This window comes from Phacochoerus africanus, chromosome 8 (assembly GCF_016906955.1).
Source record: "Phacochoerus africanus isolate WHEZ1 chromosome 8, ROS_Pafr_v1, whole genome shotgun sequence".
In the NCBI taxonomy this organism is placed as follows: Eukaryota; Metazoa; Chordata; class Mammalia; order Artiodactyla; family Suidae; genus Phacochoerus; species Phacochoerus africanus.
This window is the reverse complement of record NC_062551.1, coordinates 45839091-45859850: the sequence shown is the minus strand read 5'-3', so window position 1 is coordinate 45859850 and position 20760 is coordinate 45839091. Positions and strand designations below refer to the sequence as shown.

General features: G+C 40.3%; 2 protein-coding genes across 2 annotated transcripts in view; one reads left to right on the top strand and one right to left on the bottom strand.

Moving 5' to 3' along the window:
- Positions 1-856: 856 nt before the first annotated feature.
- Positions 857-9732, bottom strand: ZNF529 (zinc finger protein 529). The gene is made up of 3 exons (XM_047793211.1): positions 8816-9732; positions 7692-7818; positions 857-2417 (listed from the first exon to the last, which is right to left on the bottom strand). The coding sequence occupies exons 1-3, from the start codon at positions 8933-8935 to the stop codon at positions 997-999; spliced, it is 1668 nt and encodes a 555-aa protein (XP_047649167.1). The 5' UTR covers positions 8936-9732; the 3' UTR covers positions 857-996.
- A 9220-nt stretch (positions 9733-18952) lies between these two features.
- ZNF382 (zinc finger protein 382) overlaps positions 18953-20760 on the top strand; it is a 37245-nt gene continuing 35437 nt past the window's right edge. Inside the window, exon 1 of the mRNA XM_047793191.1 lies at positions 18953-19474. The gene's annotated coding sequence lies outside the window, so the exon portion shown is untranslated. The remainder of the gene's footprint in view (positions 19475-20760) is intronic.

Below are 20760 nucleotides of genomic sequence, written 5' to 3'. Positions count from 1 at the left end.
GGCATATGGAGGTTCCCAGGCTAGGGGTTGAATCAGAGCTGTAGCCACTGGCCTACGCCAGAGCCACAGCAACGCGGGATCCGAGCCGCGTCTGCAACCTACACCACAGCTCACGGCAACGCCGGATCGTTAACCCACTGAGCAAGGGCAGGGATTGAACCCGCAACTTCATGGTTCCTAGTCGGATTCGTTAACCACTGCACCAAGACGGGAACTCCCCAGTCGTATTTTTAATAATTACTAACTTTGAATTCTTGTGATGTAAATGTATGTAAATATAACAGATTTTCTTGTAAAAATATTATAACCAGTGATCACATTTGATTATATAACCAGGTCAACTGTCCTGCAAAAAAAGAGATGATGGGCCACTAAAATTTGCAACTTTATTGACTGTCATTTTCTTTTTCTTTGTCATCTGCCCCCTCCCCCCCCCCCCACGTCAACTGAGATTGCTAAAATCAAAGTTCTACGGATCAACTGCCAAGCACAGCAAGGCAACACTGAGCGGGAATAAATAGGAAAATTATAATGTAAATGGATACAAACCCAAATTGAAGCCATGGTAACAGTAGCATTGTAACCCCTCTTAATTTAAGTGATCAGTTTATAATCACTGTAATAGCTAATTTTCCCCCCCCTTTTGAATTACTGTGATGTAAATGTATGTAAATATAACAGATTTTCTTGTAAAAATATTATAACCAGTGATCGTATTTGATTATATAACCAGGTCAACAGTCCTACAAAAAAGAGATGATGGGCCACTAAAATTTGCAACCTCATTGACTGTCATTTTCTTTTTCTTTGTCATCCCCCCACCTGCCAACCCCGAGTCAACAGAGATTCTAGGCTGTAAAGTCCAGAAACAGATTTAATAAGAGACACTGAATCTGCATAAGTACACAGGTTTTTCCAATGAAACTCAGAAACAAATGTGCTTTATATACATGTCTTTCATTCAAAAGACTTCTTACCAGTGTAACTTGTTTAATATCAAGTAAAGTACCTGCCCACACTAAAGGCATTTCCACATTCCTTACATTCATAGGATTTCTTACCAGTATGAATTCTCTGATGTTTTGTAAAGGAGGAACTATGTCTAAAGGCCTTCCCACATTCCTTGCATTCATAAGGTTTTTCTCCAGTATGAATTCTGTGATGTTCAGTAAGGGCTGAACTATGTCTAAAGGCCTTCCCACATACCTTACATTCATAAGGTTTCTCACCACTATGAATTCTCTGGTGTTGAATAAGGGCTGAAGTAAGTCTAAAGAACTTTCCACACTCTTTACATTCATAAGGTTTTTGACCACTGTGAATTCTCTGATGTCGAGTAAGTTCACTGCCTACTCCAAAAGCTTTCCCACATTCCTTACATTTATATGGTTTCTCACCAGTATGAATTCTCTGATGCCTAGTTAGGGATGAACTATTTCTAAAGACCTTTCCACATGCCTTGCATTCATAGGGTTTCTTACCAGTATGAATTCTCTGATGTCGAGCAAGTTCTCTACAGACTCCAAAAGTCTTCCCACATTCTTTACATGCATAAGGTTTCTCACCAGTATGAATTCTCTGGTGTTCAATAAGCTGTGAGCTAATTCTGAAGACCTTCTCACATTGTATGCATTTGTAGGGTTTCTCACCAGTATGAATTCTCTGATGTTCGGTTAGCTGTGAATGGAATCTAAAGTCCTTGCCACATTCCATACATTTGTAACGTTTCTCATCAGTGTGGATTTTCCGATGTCTAGTAAGTTGTGCATGCACTCTAAAAGATTTCCCACAGAAAGTACACTCATAGGGTTTTTCACCATCATGAATTCTTTGAAGTGGAGTAACTTCTTCAATATTTCTAAAAGTCCTTCCATATTCCTTACATTTATAGCACTTTTGATCATCATGAATCTTCTGGTGTACAGTAAGATCTTCGTAAAAACTAAAGGTATTCTCACATTCCGTGCATTTACAAAGTTTCACACCGGTATGAATATTCAGTTGTAGGGTATGGGAGTCATCAACTCCAATGGTTTTCCAATATCTACTATATTCAGAGGTTTTCTCACTAGTGTATATTTTCTTATATTCATCAAAGTTTAAGCAACAACTAAGGACCTTCCCATATTCCTTATATTCAAAGGGCTTCTTGCTATCATGAATTCTCTGATGTACTGTAAAAGACTTATGATTTTTGTAATTGGGCACTTTTTCAGAGATGATTTTCATTTGACTGAAATGTCCTACTTCAGGTCTTTGTACATCAGTCTTCCTTTTGCTTTGCCAATCATTTCTGAAAATGGAGTTCTCAAAGTCAACTAATTTACTACTTTCTATTACTTCCCACTGTAAATCACTTTTTTCAATACTGTCCTTCTCTATAGACAAAGTCTTTGTGTGATAGTTGGATTCCAAGTCTGAAAGAAAAGGAAAAAACTCCTTTTTTCATGTGTCACAAAAGTAGTTTAAAAATGCAGAGAAGAAAAAATGGAAAATAATTCCAAGTATAGGTGAATGACTAAAATACTATTATGAAGTTTGGAGAAAGGTAAAGAGAGTTCAGAGAATGAATGATAAAATCATAACAAGATTGTGAGGTTTGTGATAAGGGAAACAAATCAGTGGGTCTGAAATTTTGGTGTGGATCATCACCAAGCTAGGTCAAGTACTGATGATCAGGAACTAATCCAGATCAATTGACTCAGCATCAACAGATGTAGAATTTAGTCATCACTGTCTTACAGAGATATTGTGAATACAGATCAAAATTGGATAACCTATACATACTAACAATTTTCTGATATTTTTCTTTTATAATAGAATCCTAATATTTTACCATGGAAAGCAGGGTGCTACTTGTTAAGCCATTTTAATCCATTATCCCCTTTTACCTCATCTCTTTACACCTCCTTCATCAAACCATATTTCCTACCATTTTCATTTCTCAGCAGTAGAATCCTTATATACTACCTCCTTTTCATTATCCAAATCTAAAAGTTATCACCCTCAGAAATGGTGTATTAGCTGACTCTCAGTAATTCATATCTGTGTCTGTAGTCCAATGTCTAGTTCTTTGCCCTCATACCTATTTTTTATTTGTATATTCAGTAATTTTCTCTGTGGTCACACTGTTTATTTTCCTTATTCATTAAACTCCAAGGACAAAATCATTCTTTGTGCCACTGAATAGTAAGCCCCATGTTATTAGTAGTTGACAGTAACAGGAAGAGCAAATCTTTGGCTGAAAGGAATCTAAGAGTATATGCAAATATCACAAATATAAGTCACTGGAGAAAACAATTATCAAAATAATTTTGTAACTATAAGAGTATTAACAAGTTATAGCATGTCACCATGTCTTTAAAACCTCACACTGCAGTACAGTGATTTTATATATAAATGAACATGTATATAATTTATAATGTAGTAAGGTACTTTCACATATAGATAATAGTATCGCTAAATGGCTGTTTTTCTTTTTTTTTTGTCTGTTTGCTATTTCTTTGGGCCGCTCCCGTGGCATATGGAGGTTCCCAGGCTAGGGGTCGAATCGGAGCTGTAGCCACCGGCCTACGCCAGAGCCACAGCAACGCAGGATCCGAGGCGCGTCTGCAACCTACACCACAGCTCACGGCAACGCCGGATCGTTAACCCACTGAGCAAGGGCAGGGACCGAACCCACAACCTCATGGTTCCTAGTCAGATTCGTTAACCACTGCGCCATGACAGGAACTCCTAAATGGCTGTTTTTCAATCACCTGTTCACTTACACAAATTGTCTCCATCACTGATGTTATTAATTCCCTCCTATGCAGAACCGTGATTTTCTTTTTCCCACATGTCAGTAAATTTGGCGTTTTATTTTCTTCTGTTCAGGAGCATTTTCACTATTATACATGTGTCTTACTGAAATCCTAGTCTATGTTTAACTGTTTTCCTTCATGCTCTTTCCCAGATGGTCCTTTCCATTTACCTACACTCAAAGCTAATCATTGCTACACTGCCTAAAAAAGTTTCTTAATATTTTAGATAATTATATGTACCATATTGTAGGGTTTACGTGATTCTGAACAAAGCTGTGGCTGAGGAGGAGAATATGCTAACAGAATGATATGTCAAAGGTTGTGGACGTGGGCAGGAGTGTAAGGCACTTCATTACAGAGGATCTGTTGGACCTCGATGGGGATTGGCAATTATGAGCGACCAATCTGAGGGAAAATCCAAAGTGACTGCTAAACACTGCGTGATAAAGGGCAAAAATAACTTACTGTGACTGAATAATGTTATATATAATTAAGGTAAAATAATGCAAACATCATTTGACTGAAACAATAAAAAGAATCATAAATGAATGCACTGTCAGTAAATTAAAAGTATTTCCAAAAAAAAAAAGAAAAGTATTTCCACTTAGGAGTTCCCGTCATGGCTCAGTGGTTAATGAGTCCGACTAGGAACCATGAGGTTGCGGGTTCGATCCCTGCCCTTGCTCAGTGGGTTAAGGATCTGGCGTTGCCGTGAGCTGTGGTGTAGACGTGGCTTGGATCCAAGTTGCTGTGGCTGTGGTGTAGGCCAGCGGCTATAGCGCCGATTAGACCCCTAGCCTGGGAACCTCCATGTGCTGCGGGAGCGGCCCAAGAAATGGCAAAAAGACCTAAATAAATAAATAAATAAAGTATTTCCACTTAGAAATAAAAAAGCTTCCTATCAAATGACTGTTTAGTTAATGTGGAAATGTAATTGAAATCACAGACCTTTCAGAGAATGAAATACTACACTATAAATACTACATATTAAAAAATCTATTAAACTCATCATCAGTCACATAAAAAGGATTTAAATGTTTATATTAATAAAAAGGAAAGAATGAAAATAACCAATGTATATATTCCATTCAAGAAGAGAAAAAGGGACAAAGTGACCTAAAGAAAAGGTGAGGGGAGAATTCAATAAATCATAGAATCAGAATGTGATGAGTTAGAAAACATAAAAAGACTCTAATTAACAAATACAAGTAAGTGACAAACAAGGGAAAGAATCACCAAGAGGGTATTTTTTAAAATGTTATAAGACTCCTATGCTAATCAGTTTCAAAACACTGACTTATGAATTATTTTTTAGGTAGTAAATACTGAAAACCCCAGAAGCCATAAAAGTTGGGGGAAAAAAACAACCAGTGAGCTAGGAAGAGACAGAATTATCCAAGATGTTCCTCCTATGAAACAAAACGTCATAAGCACACCTATTGCCCAGGTTGTGGCAATAAACAAGGTAATGAACCAGGGCTTCTTAAAATAAAGATCTGAGTCAGGATCTGGAGCAAGCAAGGCAGATGTGCCCTCGATTGTTGTGACAGAAAACAAGAATGTTTTATAATATTAGTAAGTCATGCCAAAAGGACACAAATCACCTGAAGGAGACCACCATTTTAACAATATAGGAATCAAAACAAGGGAAAAGTACTTTGTGCACTGAAACACGCTAACCGAACAACTAAATAAAATTTATGTCTAGTATTAATTTTTTAAAAAAGAACAAAACATATAAAACATAGAAGGCCAGTAGAGCTCACTTTTAACCAATTCAGGTTTTCTGGTCTGGGATAGGAAAGCTCTAGGGTGAGCTTAGGAAAGCTTCAGAAAGCAAGAATAAATTCAAAGTGGAAAGGATCTTGAGTCTCAAAAATCACCATAAGGAATTACTCAATATTTGTACAACTAGGCATCAACAACAAAGACTGTGATGGGCTAAAGTACACTGAACCAATGAAAACAGCAAATCCATAATGATACATAACTCAGAGGCCAAGTACACCATTTGAGCTGGCTGATTAGTTACAATCATATAAAAAATATAATCAGACACTCTTGCTGCCTTTCCCATTAGGTTGCAAGTTTGTCTAACAGCCTGACGGTAAATAATAAATGTAGAAGGAATGATGGACCTAGTAAAACACTGATTCACGTAAACGTTTTCAGTTGTAAAAATCATTAGGTGAACTACTGGTAAGGAACTGTGTATTAACATTTTTTGGTTTTTGTGGGTTGTTTTTGGTCTTTTTAGGGCCTCACCTGAGACATGTGGAAGTTCCCAGTCTAGGTGTCAAATCGGAGCTATAGCTGCCAGCCTACGCCACAGCCAACCAAATCTGAGCTACGTCTGTGACCCACACCACAGTTCACAGCAATGCGGGATCTGTAACCCATTGATCGAGGCCAGGGATCGAACCTGCATCCTCATGGATACTAGTCAGATTCGTTTCCACTAGAGCCACAATGGGAACTCTTAGAATTGGTTAAATTTTTAATAAGTGAAGTTGAAATGTTATTAATAGAGAAATGTGAGAAGACTGAAGAAAGAGAATTCACCTTAGAGTGACCAGAGAATTACAGAGAATAAAGAAAGCAGATAGGTAAAGAGATGTCTTATTTTATCTAAACCCATGCTAACTCTTTGCCTTGAGAAGCAATATGTTGTATCAATTAAGAATATCAGCTTTGGGAGTTCTCATCGTGGCGCAGCGGAAACGAATCCAACTAGGAACCATGAGGTTGCGGGTTCGATCCCTGGCCTTGCTCAGAGGGTTAAGGATCCGGTGTTGCTGTGAGCTGTGGTGTGGGTCGCACATGTGGCTCGGATCTGGTGTTGCTGTGGCTGTGGTGTAGGCCAGCAGCTACAGCTCTGATTAGACCCCCTAGCCTGGAACCATGTGCTGCGGGTGCAGCCCTAAGAAGACAAAAGACAAAAAAAAAAAAAAAAGAATATCAGCTTTGGTGCCAAACTGCTTGGGTAAGAAAATCTGCTTCTGGCACTAACTGGCTATGTAACCTTGGAAAGATAGCCTAAATACTCTTTGTCTTAGCAATCTCTTCTAAAAATAATACTAGTAGTATTTGTCATAGGACTGAAGAATTAGGTAACTCAGTGTATCGGAAAGGCATAAAACGGGCCTGGTACAAGGCAAGAACTGTGTGAGCTGAAAGGAAAAAAATTAGTTTTCTGAAATTAAAAGGTTCTTGATGGAATACTGACTTAACATTAAATCTAAGTTCCTTAATCATAACAAATCAGGACACAGTATCTTTGCTGTTCTCCAAGAAGGTGGATAAGAAAATAATATAGTAGGAGTTCCCCTCATGGTGCAGTGGAAATGAATCTAACTAGGAACCATGAGGTTGTGGGTTTGATCCCTGGCCTCACTCAGTGGGTTAAGGATCTGGCGTTGCCATGAGATGTGGTGTAGGTCACAGACATGGCTCGGATCTTGCATTGCTGTGGCTGTGGGGTAGGCTGGCAGCTGTAGCTCTGGTTCAACCCCTAGCCTGGGAACTGACACATGCCATGGGTACAGCCCCAAAAAGAAAAAAAAAAGAAAGAAAGAAAATATAAAGCACTTATAGCAATTGTGGGCTCAAACACAACATTATCGGTATCTCAGTAGATAACGCCGAATGTATCCTAGAAGGCAAATTCAGCTCCCTGGTTATCAAGGAAGGTAGAAATTATATGACAGGACTGAGATCTATGAACATCATGAAAGATGCAGATGCTTGGAGGTGTCGTCTCCTGTACAATGCTCAATCCATGCCTTTGGAAACCGGGAGAAGAAATTCATCCAGTTTCTTAAAAGACAGCTTTAGGTCCACTAATATCCTATAGAAAAAACTATAAATTATGTGAACAGCTAAATTTACCCAGTGAGACCAAGTTGCTGTAATTTTCCATCATCACATCCCAGTACAAGTCCCTCTGGGCAGAATCCAGATATTCCCACTCCTCCTGAGAGAAGGTGATGACCACATCCCTGAATGTCACCAGTTCCTGAAACAACAAACCACATAAGTAAAACTGAAGGACACATTTTTGAGAAAAATACAAGAGAGAATTGCATTACAAGAAGGGATCTAAATAGTAAATAAGGAGGCTAGGGGGAGAATCCTGTGGTGTGGGAAGTAAGGAAATCAGTGCTTCCAAACCAGACTGTCTACAAGTCAAAATAATCCTTTTGTTTCAGAGAAACCTTCCTGTGTCCCATGGGATTTCTTAATTACCTAATAAGCATGTCTGGAAATAACAAAATTATCAGTTTACAAATTGAAAGAAAGAATGTACACATGTACATTGCATGTTACATGCCTGCTGCATGAATTATCCATAATGGTGAATTTCTACACCCTCATTGCTCTGTTTGGGAAAAATAGCTTAGAAAATGAACAGTATTTTAAAATTTCTTACATCCCCAAGTCCATCACTGTTAATCACTATCTCACATTATATAAGAATTGTAACTTCGAATGACAAATTATTTAGTAAACGCTTTGTAGTGGCTACAGAGTACTCTTGCTTGGTGAAAATATATCAGCCTTAATTGTATTTAGACATTGGTTAGATAAGGTCTTCTCCAATTCTGAAGTCTACAATGCCCTACGATTTATGTCTGACTGAGACCAGTCAACATCAAATCCAGTCTACCTGGAAAGTCAAATCTGTTTCAAAAGTACAGGGTTTGCCCATATGTCATCAAATGGATCCCCTTTTTTTCTGTACCCAAGAATATGAAAAAGGATGGTAAATGCCTCCATCTAGGGATTCCATTTCTACACTGTAGGTTTGTTCTGAACAAAAGACTAAACACACAGGAATGTTGAACATAATTTAAAGAATAGATGGGCACAGAGGAGGTACAGTGTGCTGTTTGGCTTCAACTCTCACTAGAAAGTAAAAAACTATAGGGATGTGAGGCAAGTTCCTAGGGCTGTTTGCTTGGAAAATACAGATAAATGAAACGTTCACAAAGGAGACAGAAATAGCAACTTACATGGTCCATGGTTAGAACTTTAAAGAATTGATCACGGAATTCCACTTCTGGTATGACAGCATGAGGAGCTTCACAGACATGCTCCCCACTGAAACTGGTGAAAATTATATATAAAAACATAAAGCAAATGAAAAAAACACATTTGTTCAAGAAAATCTGCTAAAATGTATTAAGAACTGTGCAAGTCTTGCAGTATTTGAACCAAACCAGCACCCTTCCTTGTCCATCCCATCTTAGAAAAAGACTCCATTCCAAACTAGAACAGCCAAGGACACAAACTTCCTCACCACTCCTCAACTTCTGCTCCATGGTCACTTCTCACCATGCCCCCAGCTACTCGTTATTCAAACAAATGTAACTAAGGCTTGGAGATTTTCTTCTGCTTAGTAGTCACACAAGTAGCTGTACCTTGAGTGTAATACTGCCATGAATCCTGGGGTTCCAGCTGCCTTTGCCTTGGCTCATGGGGAAGAAATTCCACACCAAGAGAGGCAAGCTGAGACCTAGGGCTGCTGCACAAACCCCCTCGGCTGCCTTCATTTGCAAGAGAGGGGAGAAGTCCAATGAAGGTAATGTCAGTAACAACATTACCACAAAAGTGATGAAAGAGAAGAGGATATTTTAGGAGTAGCATTTCTATATCTCGTTGGAATTTACCATACGTCAGAAGCTGTTCCTGATAAGGTAAGGCATAGGTTAAGGCCAGTTTCAACAGCTAAAATATTTGCCAGTCATATATCTGATAAGAGGTTAATAAAATATATAAAGAACTCATACAACTCAACTGAAAAGTGGGCCGAGAATCTGAATTGACAGTTCTCCAGAAAATCAAAAACGAAGTACTACCTCACACATGTTAGAACAGCATTCGCAAAAAAACAGACTGGAGTTCCTCGTTGTGCCTCAGTGGAAACAAACCCAACTAGTATCCATGAGGATGCAGGTTTGATCCCTGGCCCTGCTCAGTGGGTTATCAATCCAGCGTTGCTATGAGCTGTGGTGTAGGTCGCAGATGCACCTTGGATCCCATGTTGCTGTGGCTGTGGTATAGCTGGCAGCTGCAGCTCCCATTTGACCCCTAGCCTGGGAATGTCCATGTGCCACAGGTGTGGCCTTAAAAAAAAAAAAGAAAACAGACCAACAGGCGTTGAGGAGATGTGGAGGAAAGTGAGAACTTGTGCACTGTTAGTGGGAATGCAAATGGATACAGCCGCTATAGAAAACAGAATGAACATTCTTTAAAAAGCTAAAAACAGAACTACTATACAGTCCAACAATCCCACTTCTGAGTATTTCTCTGAAGGAAACAAAATCACTCTCTTGAAAAGATTTCTGCACCCCCATGTTCACTGCAGCAGTATTTATAGTATCCAGTATGCCAGATGTGGAAACAACCTAAATATCCACTGATGGGTGAATGGATAGTGTGTGCGTGCGTGTGCATAAATACATACACATACATGTAATGGAATAAAAATATTATATTTTGGGTTGGTTGGTCCTTTTTTCTTTAAAGTATGTCTTTAAATACAAATGTATAGCACAGTAATTATGAACATAACCCCAGACAAAAACACATAAAAAAGGGAAGGGTGTAGCTGTACAGGAGCATAATTTTTCTATCCTATTAAAGCCAAGTTTGTGTACAATAAATAGGTGTTAAGTCAATAATTCCTATCTAGGTCAATCTGTCTAGAAGATATAACAATTATAAACATGAATGCCTTAAACAAAGCCCCCAAATATATGAAGTAATAATTGACAGTATTGAGGAGAGAAACAGTTCTACAAGAGAGTTGGAGACTTCGATAAACCAATTTCAATAATGGAGAGAAAAACCAGACAAAAAATATCTGGAGAATAGACGACTACGGTAACAGTACAAATCAGCTAGACCTCCCAGACATAAACCAAACACTCCACCAGATAACAGCAGAATACACACTCTTCTCAAGCATAAATGAAATATTCTCTAGGATAGACCACATGTTAGGCTGCAAAAACCATCACAATAAATGCAATTGCAACCAGGATTTTGAAAATGTTTTAAAAGCTCACAAACATTAAGATAATCTAGAATGGTCAAAGAAAGAGAGGACTCACAAAATCCTATACCAGATAGTTTATGCTAACAATGCGTTTTATGGTAAAAACCTATTTTTGTTGGCCAGGAGCCCTGGGGTTGAAATGTAATCAATTTGACCTCTCAAGAGGCTTGAGATGAAGCAGCTAAGCCTAGTCACACAGTGGCTCTGTGACTATGTGACTAACCTTCAATAAAAAAACCCTGGACATCAAGGCTCCAGTGAGCTTCCCTGGCTCACTTCACATGTGTCATTATAAAAGTTATTGGAGAATTAGGTGCTATCTGTGTTTCTCCATTGGAAGCTCACATCTAGTTTCTCCTGGACTCCACCCGATATGACTTTGTTTATTTTAATCTGTGTCCTTTCACTGTAATAAAGCATGAACACAAGCATAATATAGTTTTTCTGGGTTTTAAGTCCTAATGAATTGTCAAATCTGAGGATGGTTTTGGGAAACCCTGACAAACCACGGCCTTAGTGTAAGTTGATGAAAACCTAACATCTTTGGGTTTGTTTCCAGGGTGCCTCTCCTCCTCACCTTCAAAGGCATGTCATACAGTTCCTTTCATGATCGTCATCATCATAGCCTACCATACTTTTAGTCCTATTCAGCTTACATTATTTGGTCAATTAGAAACAAGGGATGGGCACTTATGTAACTGATGTTTAATGTATAAATGCAATTTCTGGAAATTTTTCCTTAAGAAGCTGTGTAGTATTTAACAGTGATAATACTGATCTATATTAAATATTAAGGAAAGAATTTTTTGATGAATTATTCAGGAAGACAATCAGATTTTTTTAAATGATTGAAGGTTGTCTACTATCATGATAAAGAATATAGAGTCCATCATTCAAAATTCGGTGTGTATACAACTCAACAACAAAGAAACCAATGGAAAAATGGGCAGAAGACCTAAATAGACATTTCTGCAAAAAAGACAGATGGCCAACAGGCACATGAAAATATGCTCAACGTCGTTAATTATTAGAAAAATGCAAATCAAAACTACAATGAGGTACCAACCTTACACCAGCCACAATGGCTGTCATTAGTAAATCTACAAATAACAAATGCAAGAGAGGATGTGAAGAAAAGGGTACCCTTCTCTACTGTTGGTTGGAATGTAATCTGATACAACTACTATGTAACACAGTATGGAGGTTCCTCAGAAAACTAAACACAGAAATATCATATGATCCAGCAATCCCACTCCTGAGCATATATCCAGACAAAACTACAATTCAAAAAGATACTTGCACCCCTATGTTCACAGCAGCACTATTCACAATAGCCAAGACATGGAAAACAACCTAAGTGTCCATTGACAGATAAATGGATTAAGAAGATGTGTTACATATACACAATGGAATACTACTCAGCCATAAAAAAGAAAAAAATAATGCCATTTGCAGCAACATAGATGGAACTAGAGGTTCTCATACTAAATGAAGTAAGTCAGAAAGAAAACGACAGATACCATATGATACCACTTATCTGTGGAATCTAAAATGTGGCACAGGGAGTTCCCATTGTGGCTCAGTGGGTTACAAACCTGACTAGTATCCATGAGGTTTGATCTCTGGCCTTCTTAGTGGGTTAAGGATCTGGCGTTGCCATGAGCTGTGGTGTAGGTCTCAGATGCAGTTCGGGTCCCACGTTGCTGTGGCTGTTGCATAGGTGTAGGCCAAAAGCTGCAGCTCTGGCCTGGGAACTTCCATGTGCAGGTGTAGCCTTAAAAATAAACAAAAAAATGGCACAAATGAATCTACCTCTAGAACAGAAACAGACTCACATACCATGGAGAACAGACTTGTGGTTGCTGAGGGGAGGGGGAGGGAGTGAGATGGATTGGGAATTTGGATCTAGTAGACGCAAACTATTACATTTTGAATGAATAAGCAGTGAGGTCCTGCTGTATAGCACATGGAACTATATCCAATCTCTTGTGATAGAACATGATGGAAGATAATATAAGAAAAAGAACACAGGTATACATATATAAATGTATATACATGACTGGGTCATTTGCTGTACAGCAGAAATGGACACAGCATTGTAAATCAACTGTACTTTAATAAAAATTAAAATAAGGAACCCCCACAAAATTCAGTCTGTGAATCATCTTCAGCTATACTAAGTGGTACAACCTTTTACTCAGTTACTTAATTGCCTTAATTTATTCATCAGTAAAGTGGGAATAACATTACCTGCCTTAGAGTGTTGCTGTCTGGATCAATTTAAATAAAGCATATGAAATACTTTCAATGCCATATAAATAGCACCTAATGATGCCTAATAAAAACTGCCTATTTGTGAGATTATAAAGACTATTTCACATTCCTTGTTTTATTATTTTTAAAAAATATTCCCCCTGTGGTTTTTGCTACAGGGAAACGATATTTCAGATCTGTTTTCTCCTGTAATGTTAACTTATTTCAGAGTCCAGTGTTGATTGAGATTACAATTTTTCCTCATTTTTGTCATAAAGTCTCTCAAAAGTGAAAGGATGACGTATCTCCTTGCCCTCTACACAAAGTTGAAGACATATAACTAGCTCAAAGAATCCAGTTGGTGGCAAATTGAGCATAAAAGGCTTAATCTTGTTCCTTTGGCCAACAGACTTGCATGCATACTTAGAAATACGTCCTATATGTTCTATAAATCTGTCCTTTCAAGTGTAATTTGTATAATACGGTCTTGTATGATACTTGGATTCCCCAGATCATTTCTGTATCATCTGGAAAAAAACACAACTTTGTAAAATGCCATGAATGTCTGATCAGCAGTGTTTTGTTTGTTTTGCTTTCTCTTACTGTCTTTTTAAGGCTACATCCACGGCATATGGAGGTTCCCAGGCTAGGAGTCTAATTGGAGCTGTAGCCGCCAGCCCATACCACAGCCAAAGCAATGCAGGATTGGAGCCAAATCTGTGATCTCTGCCACAGCTCACAGCAACGCCAGATCCTTAACCCACTGAGCAAGGCCAGGAATCAAACCCGAAACCTCATGGTTCCTAGTCGGATTCGTTTCTGCTGCACCACGACAGGAACTCCTGATCAGCAGTCTTAATTCATGATTTGTTCCCCTGCTAATTGTTTATTTGATGTCTATATAATCTCCAAAGCTTTTAATACTTAGATGTGTCAAATTACACCATGACCATGCCAGTTTCTACTTATTCCTACATGCCTAGAAGTATGATAAAGCTGTGACTTTGTCTCATTTATTGGCAAATTTATGTGATTCTTTTTAAAGAAACAAAAGAAGAAATTAAACTCCCAGATTCAAAAATCCTCAGCAAAATATTAGCAAATTGAATTCAACAGTATATTAAAAGGATCAGGAGTTCCTACTCTGGCTCGCTGGGTTAAGAACCCAACATAGTGTCCCTGAGGACACAGGTTCAATCCCTGGCCTCATTCAGTGGGTTAAGGATTGGGCATTGCCACAAGCTGTGGTGTAGGACACAGATGCGGCTCATATCTCGTGTTGCTGAGGCTGTGGAGGAGGCCCTCGGTACCTTGGGAACTTCCATATGCTGCAGGTGTGGCCATAAAAAGAAGAAAAAAAAAAGGATCAAACACCATGATCAAGTGGGATTTATCCCATGGATGCAAGAGTGGTTTCTAATACACCATTGATAAAATGAAGGATAAAACAATGATCATCTCAACAGATTCAGAAAAAGCATGCGACAACATAACAAAGGCCATATATGACAAGGCTGCAGCTAACATCATACTTAAAGCTTTTCCTCCAAGATCAGGAACAAAACAAGGATGTCTACTCTCACCACTCTTATTTAACACAGAATTGGAAGTCCTTACCAGAGCAATTATGTTAAAAAAAAAAAAGGAAATAAAAGGCATCCAAATCAAAAAAGTAAAACTGTCACTATTTGCAGATGATATATTATATAAAAGAAGACCCTATAGACTCCACCAAAAAACTGTTAGAAGCAATTAATTTAGTAAAGGTACAGGATACAAAATCAATATACGAAAAAGTTGCATTTGCAAATCTCGCTATTAAAAATTCCTTCTAAATCTGGTACATGGAATACATGGAATACATACAATGGAATATTATTCAGCTGTTAACAAAGAATGAAATAATGCCATTTGCAGCAGCACAGACCTAGAGATTATCATACTGAGTGAAGTAGGTCAAAGAATGACAAATATCATATATCACTTTTATGTGGAATCTAATTTAAAATGATACAAAAGAGCTTAATTATAAAATAGAAACAAACTCACAGATTTCAAAACCAAGAGGTGAAACTATTGGGGAGAGGGAGGAATTTGGAGGGTGGAAATAACACTACTGCATAAAATAGATGATTAAAAGGCCCTACTGTATAGCATAGGAAAATCTACTCAATAGTTTGTAATAACCTATGTGGGAAAAAAGAATGGATATGTTTATATTTATAACTTTGCTGTACACCTGAAACTAATACAATTTTTTTTTTTTGCTTTTTAGGGCCGCATCCACAGAATATGGAAGTTCCTAGGCTAGGGGTCTAATTTGAGCTACAGCTGCCAGCCTACACCACAGCCACAACTTGGGATCCAAGCCTCGCCTGCCATCTATACCACGGCTCAGGGCAACACAGGATCCTTCACCCACTGAGCAAGGCCAGCGACTGAACCCGCATCCTCATGGATACTAGTCTGATTCATTTCTGTTGAGCCACAATGGGAACTTCACTAATACAATACTGTAAGTCAAGTATATTCCAATAAAAATTTTTAAAATAATTCCTTTTAAGTGCTTATCAAAATTAACTATATTTTTATTGCTCTTGACTTATAGAAAATATATGAGGAATACTTAGGATCTTCACAAAATAAATTCTTTTTCTTGAGGACTTAATAAGTGTCTCTAACTGATTGAAATCAATCAAAACACTTCCTACCTTGCTTTGTTTGGAAACCAAAGGTATCTGCTATGTTATATTACCTAACCACTTGTCTCTTCCTTAACAAATCACAAGCCCTTGGGAGTTCCTGTCGTGGCATAGTGGAAACGAATCCAACTAGGAACCACAAGGTTGCCAGTTTGATCCCTGGCCTCACTCAGTGGGTTAAGGATCTCATGTTGCCATGAACTGTGGTGTAGGTTGCAGATGTGGCTCGGATCCTGCGTGGCTGTGCTGTAGGCCGGGCGCTGTAGCTCTGATTGGACCCCTAGCCTGGGAACCTCCATATGTCATGCGTGCAGCCCTAAAAAGAAAAAAAAAGAAAAATAAATAAAATAAGCCCTTAATTTATGCCCCACAGGTTGTATTTCTTTTATTTCCTTTCCTTTTTACTGCCACATCTGTGGCATATGGAAATCCCAAGGCCAGGGGTTGAAGTGGAGCTGTAGCTGCAACCCATGTCACAGCATGTGGCAATATTGGATCTTTAACCCACCAAGTGAGGCCAGGGATCAAACCCATATCCTCATGGAGACTCTGTTGGGTCCTTGACCCACTGAGGTACAATGGGAACTCCAACAAGTTGTGTTTCTTTGCCATCCTTTGGGAAGAAGAGCACATGGGGTAACTGAAGGATTTACCCAATGGGTATGGGAACATTAACTGGAAAGGAAAAGGGTATTTGGAAAGGCTCTGGAAGTGAAAGGGACCCATCTCTGTTGCCCTGTTATTAACTGGGAAGGGAAGGCCTATGAACCAGAAAAATGGACAAGTCTCAATTAGGTAGGGAAGGTGGGAATTTAGATGGCAGAATAGAAGGACTGGAGCTCAACTTCTCTTCTAAAAACAACAAAACTTACAACTAAATGCTGAGCAATCTTCAACCAAATGGACCGGGAACTTTCAAAAAGATATCCTACTCCAGAAGAGGAGGCCACCTAAAGAGGTAGGGGGGCGATTATGTAATATAAGCAACTCCATACCTCCTGGGTGGGAAGCCCCACAGACTGGAAAGTAAATGGTTCACAGAGACTCACCTACAGGGGTGAGAGTTCTGAGCCCCACATCAAACTCCACATCAAATCTCCAAACACATGAGTGTGGGGATCTGGCATTGAAGGCCAGTGGGGCTTGTGTGCAGGAGCTCCAGGGGACTGGGGGAAACAGAGACCCCATTCTTAAAAGGCGCACAGACATTCACGTGCACGGGGTCCCATGGCAAAGCAAAGTCTCCATAGGAATCTGGGTCAGACCTGACTGCAGTTCTTGGAGGACATCCTGGGAAAACAGGGGTGAATGTGGCTTGTTGTGGGGGAAGGACATTGGAAGCAAAACTCAGGATTATTCAGCAGCTGCCTTTCTCTGGAGGTGGCTATTTTGGGAAAATCCGGCTCCACCCACAGCTTTTGCTGAGAGCCCCAGGGCAAACAACTATCAGGGTGGGATCACAGCCCCACCCCTCAGTAAACAGGCTACCTAAAGACCCAGGCACACAGCTGCCTCTAATCCCAACCAGAGGCAAAAGTCCCACCCACCAGAGGGATAGGAATCAGCTCCACCTACCAGTGGGCAGGCATCAGTCCCTCCCATACAGCAAGCCCCCTTACCAACTTCAGCCACAAGGGGAGCAGCCATCAGAAGTAAGAGAGGCTACAACTCTATTATCTGTAAAAAGGTCACCACACCAAAAACCTATAAAAATGAAAAGACAGAGAACTATAACCCAGATGAGGAAGAAAGAAAAAAATCCCAGAACAGCTAAGTGATCAGGAGATTCTCAACCTCCAGGACTTTAGATTGTTGAGGCTGAAGATGATGCAAGACAATGGAAATAAACTGGAGGCAAAGATGGATAACTTACAGGCAACACTGAGCAAAGAGATACAAGATATAAAACTTAAACAAGAGATGCAAAATACAATAACAAATAAAAATTCACTAGAAGCAGCTAACAGCAGAATACAGGAGGCAGAAGAATGAATAAGTGAGGTGGAGGACTGAAGTGGAAATTACGGATGCAGAACAGAAAAGAGAAAAAAGATTGAAAACAAATGAAGAGAGTCTCAGAGAACTCTGGGACAACATTAAACACATCATTTAGGCAGGGAAATGTAAGAGAAGGAAAGCACATCTTCTAGGATTTGTAAATCAAAAACGTATGACAATAAAAAGCAAACACAAACTGACTTTGAATGGGCCACTAAGTAGCAATGCTCTTCACTTCAGGACTTGCGGAACTACAGGTACAAGAAGGGACTTGTGGGACTAAACTTGCTAAATAAGAAAATACTGTCCACCACCAGACATGGCCCCTCACTCACCATAGGACAGACAGAAGTAAGAGGGAAACTACAGTACGGAGTTTTACCAGTATCAGAGAAAAAGGTAAACATCATCTATGCCCAGAGCTAGAATATACGTTCCCAGCAGCATCTAGGGGCCACAGCTCAGGGAATGCTGTGGTTCTGGCCTCCATAATGCATTCAAGGGAGTTTAACCCAGGAAAAACTTCTGCACCTGTGCCCTCCCCCTCAGGTCTTCCCAGAAGCCTATCTTGAAGGCAAGTGCAAGCCTAAACTCTCATCTCATGATTGACCATGTACTTTTCTATTGAGAACTTTCATTATAGGAGGGATATTCGTGACTTTCTCTTTGACGATCATTTCTCTGCAGCTAGATCCAACTGGTTACATGGTGTGAGGACAGAAGAGAATCTAGGGAAACATTCCAAGAAATTATGGAACCTACAATTGGACCCTGGATGGGTAACACTCCCTTTACCCTCTAAGTTAAGCACTACGCTGGGTACTGGGGGGCGCGGTGATATAGTTTACATATACATAAAATTATATTATGTATACATATACATATAATTTTATGTATATGTATACATATACATTCTATATCCATAAAAGAAATTTTACCCACTCCTACAAGCTCACTGAAAAAAACAAAACTCCGAACTTAAGCTCACTGAAAGCAAAACAAAACAACTCCATTTCGTTCACACGTAATAGTCATACTTACAACAGAGCTGTCACAGGACCACGCGGTCGCGGTGTCACACACCCTCTCGGCCACGGTCCTGTAGACCGAGGTCACACAGTAGGCTCCGCCCCTGACAGCCCGCGAGCCCAGTCAGATACCAGCCATGGCGAATCAGGGCCCCATGACCCTCTGACTCGCTCTCGCTTTCTATCACACACGTACGAGTGCGAACTAACACTCTGCAATGACGCCGTCACAGACAATTGCCTCCGCGGCTCATACACACAAGGCTTGAGGCTCCAGCTGCACACGCCCCATCCGCGCTTTGGGAGCTAAAGGCCTCCTCACCACCTGTCTCTCCCACAGCCGGACCTGGGTCACCTCAACTCACCAGGCATAGCCCTACAAGCGCCGCGACACCGGAAGGGGAGCCAAAGGTCGAAGTTCATTTGGGGCTCTGGGGCCTGTGGGAAATGTAGTCCAACACCTAAAAGACATTTGAACCGAACGTGGAGCCCACCAGCCGCAGAGACTTCTCCGCGCCCCGCGACCCCTGAGGGTTCTAGGGCGCGCTGATCGCTCGCCCTCGGCAGAGGGGTTGCAGCTGGTGTTCCTTCAGACGCCGAAGTGACGGGTGACTGCCCTCTGCGAGCGAGGTAAGGTCGTGTAAGGAACGAGACCGCAAGCCGAGGAAATAATCGCAAGCCCGGGTCGGGGAGGGCAGAAATGGGAACCGGAAGCCCGCCCAGCGCGGGCCGAGGAAGCGGACGAAGAAGCCTGGCGCCGGGAAGGCCCGGTGACAGTCAGAAACGCCAGGCCGTGGAGGGAAGAGGGAGCCGGAAACCCGGCAGAGAAGGGCCTGAGAGGGAATCGGGACTCCCGGCGGAGGGAGGCCGGGCTAAGAAGGGCTGAAGCCGCGCGGAGGGAGTTCCAGCGGGAGAGCGCCCAGGAGAGGACTTCATTCGGGACTGTACGTGCGTGTGGGACCCTAGGTCCGTGGTCCTGAACCAGAGGGGTTTGTTGTTGTTGTTTTCAGTTCTGCCCCTAGAGAAAGCCCCGACACCCTGCGAGGCACGTAGTACCGAGGAGCCGTGTTTGACTGCTCTGGTGTGTTCGCCAGGAAGTTCCCTGGAGTCCTTTTCCAGACTCACAAAAGAGCCAGCCATGGTTCTGATACATGTCCTCGTAATTTAGTTTTGTCAGTTCTGCAATTCCATATGCCTCCTTTAGTTCATCCTCGTTCTGTAAGATCTATTAATGTTGTGTATTTCTTTTTATTTCTGGAAAGCATTCCATTGTGCAAATGTGCCACAATTTGATTTTTCATTTTCTTCTCTATGAACATTGGTGTATTTCCAGATTTTATATATTACGAATAACACTGGCATGTTTCCATTTCTTCTGAGGAAATACCTAAGAGGAAAAAATTGCTGATAATAGGTTAGGTTTATATTTAACTTTTTAAGAAGCTAACAAATTTGTAGAACGATTAGTTGTGATTTGTGTTTGAGATTGCATGACTATCAAGTGGTTTCTAAGTTTGACTTGGTATTGTTTTATAGAATTATGAGATGGGTTCAATGGAGTTAGGAATGTCACATAGGGCCCATTGAGTTGTGGTTTTGTGAAGTGGGTTAGATTATTGGACATGGAATGTGTCTATACCAAGTCTTATTTATCATGATTTTGTGTGTTCATTCCATGATGACTGTGAAAGTGGATCACTGCATAAGTGGTACTAATGAATGACTGAGAAACTCTGTCGGTTTGATTCTGCTTGCAGAATTATGTCTGTTACTGATCAAGTAAAATAGCAGTATTAGATATATCCCAAGGAAATGAAAACAGGATGTTAAAGAGGTATCTGACTCCTGTCTCCACTGCAGCATTATTCCCAATAGCCCAGACATGGAAACAACAAGTGTTCACTGACAGATGAATG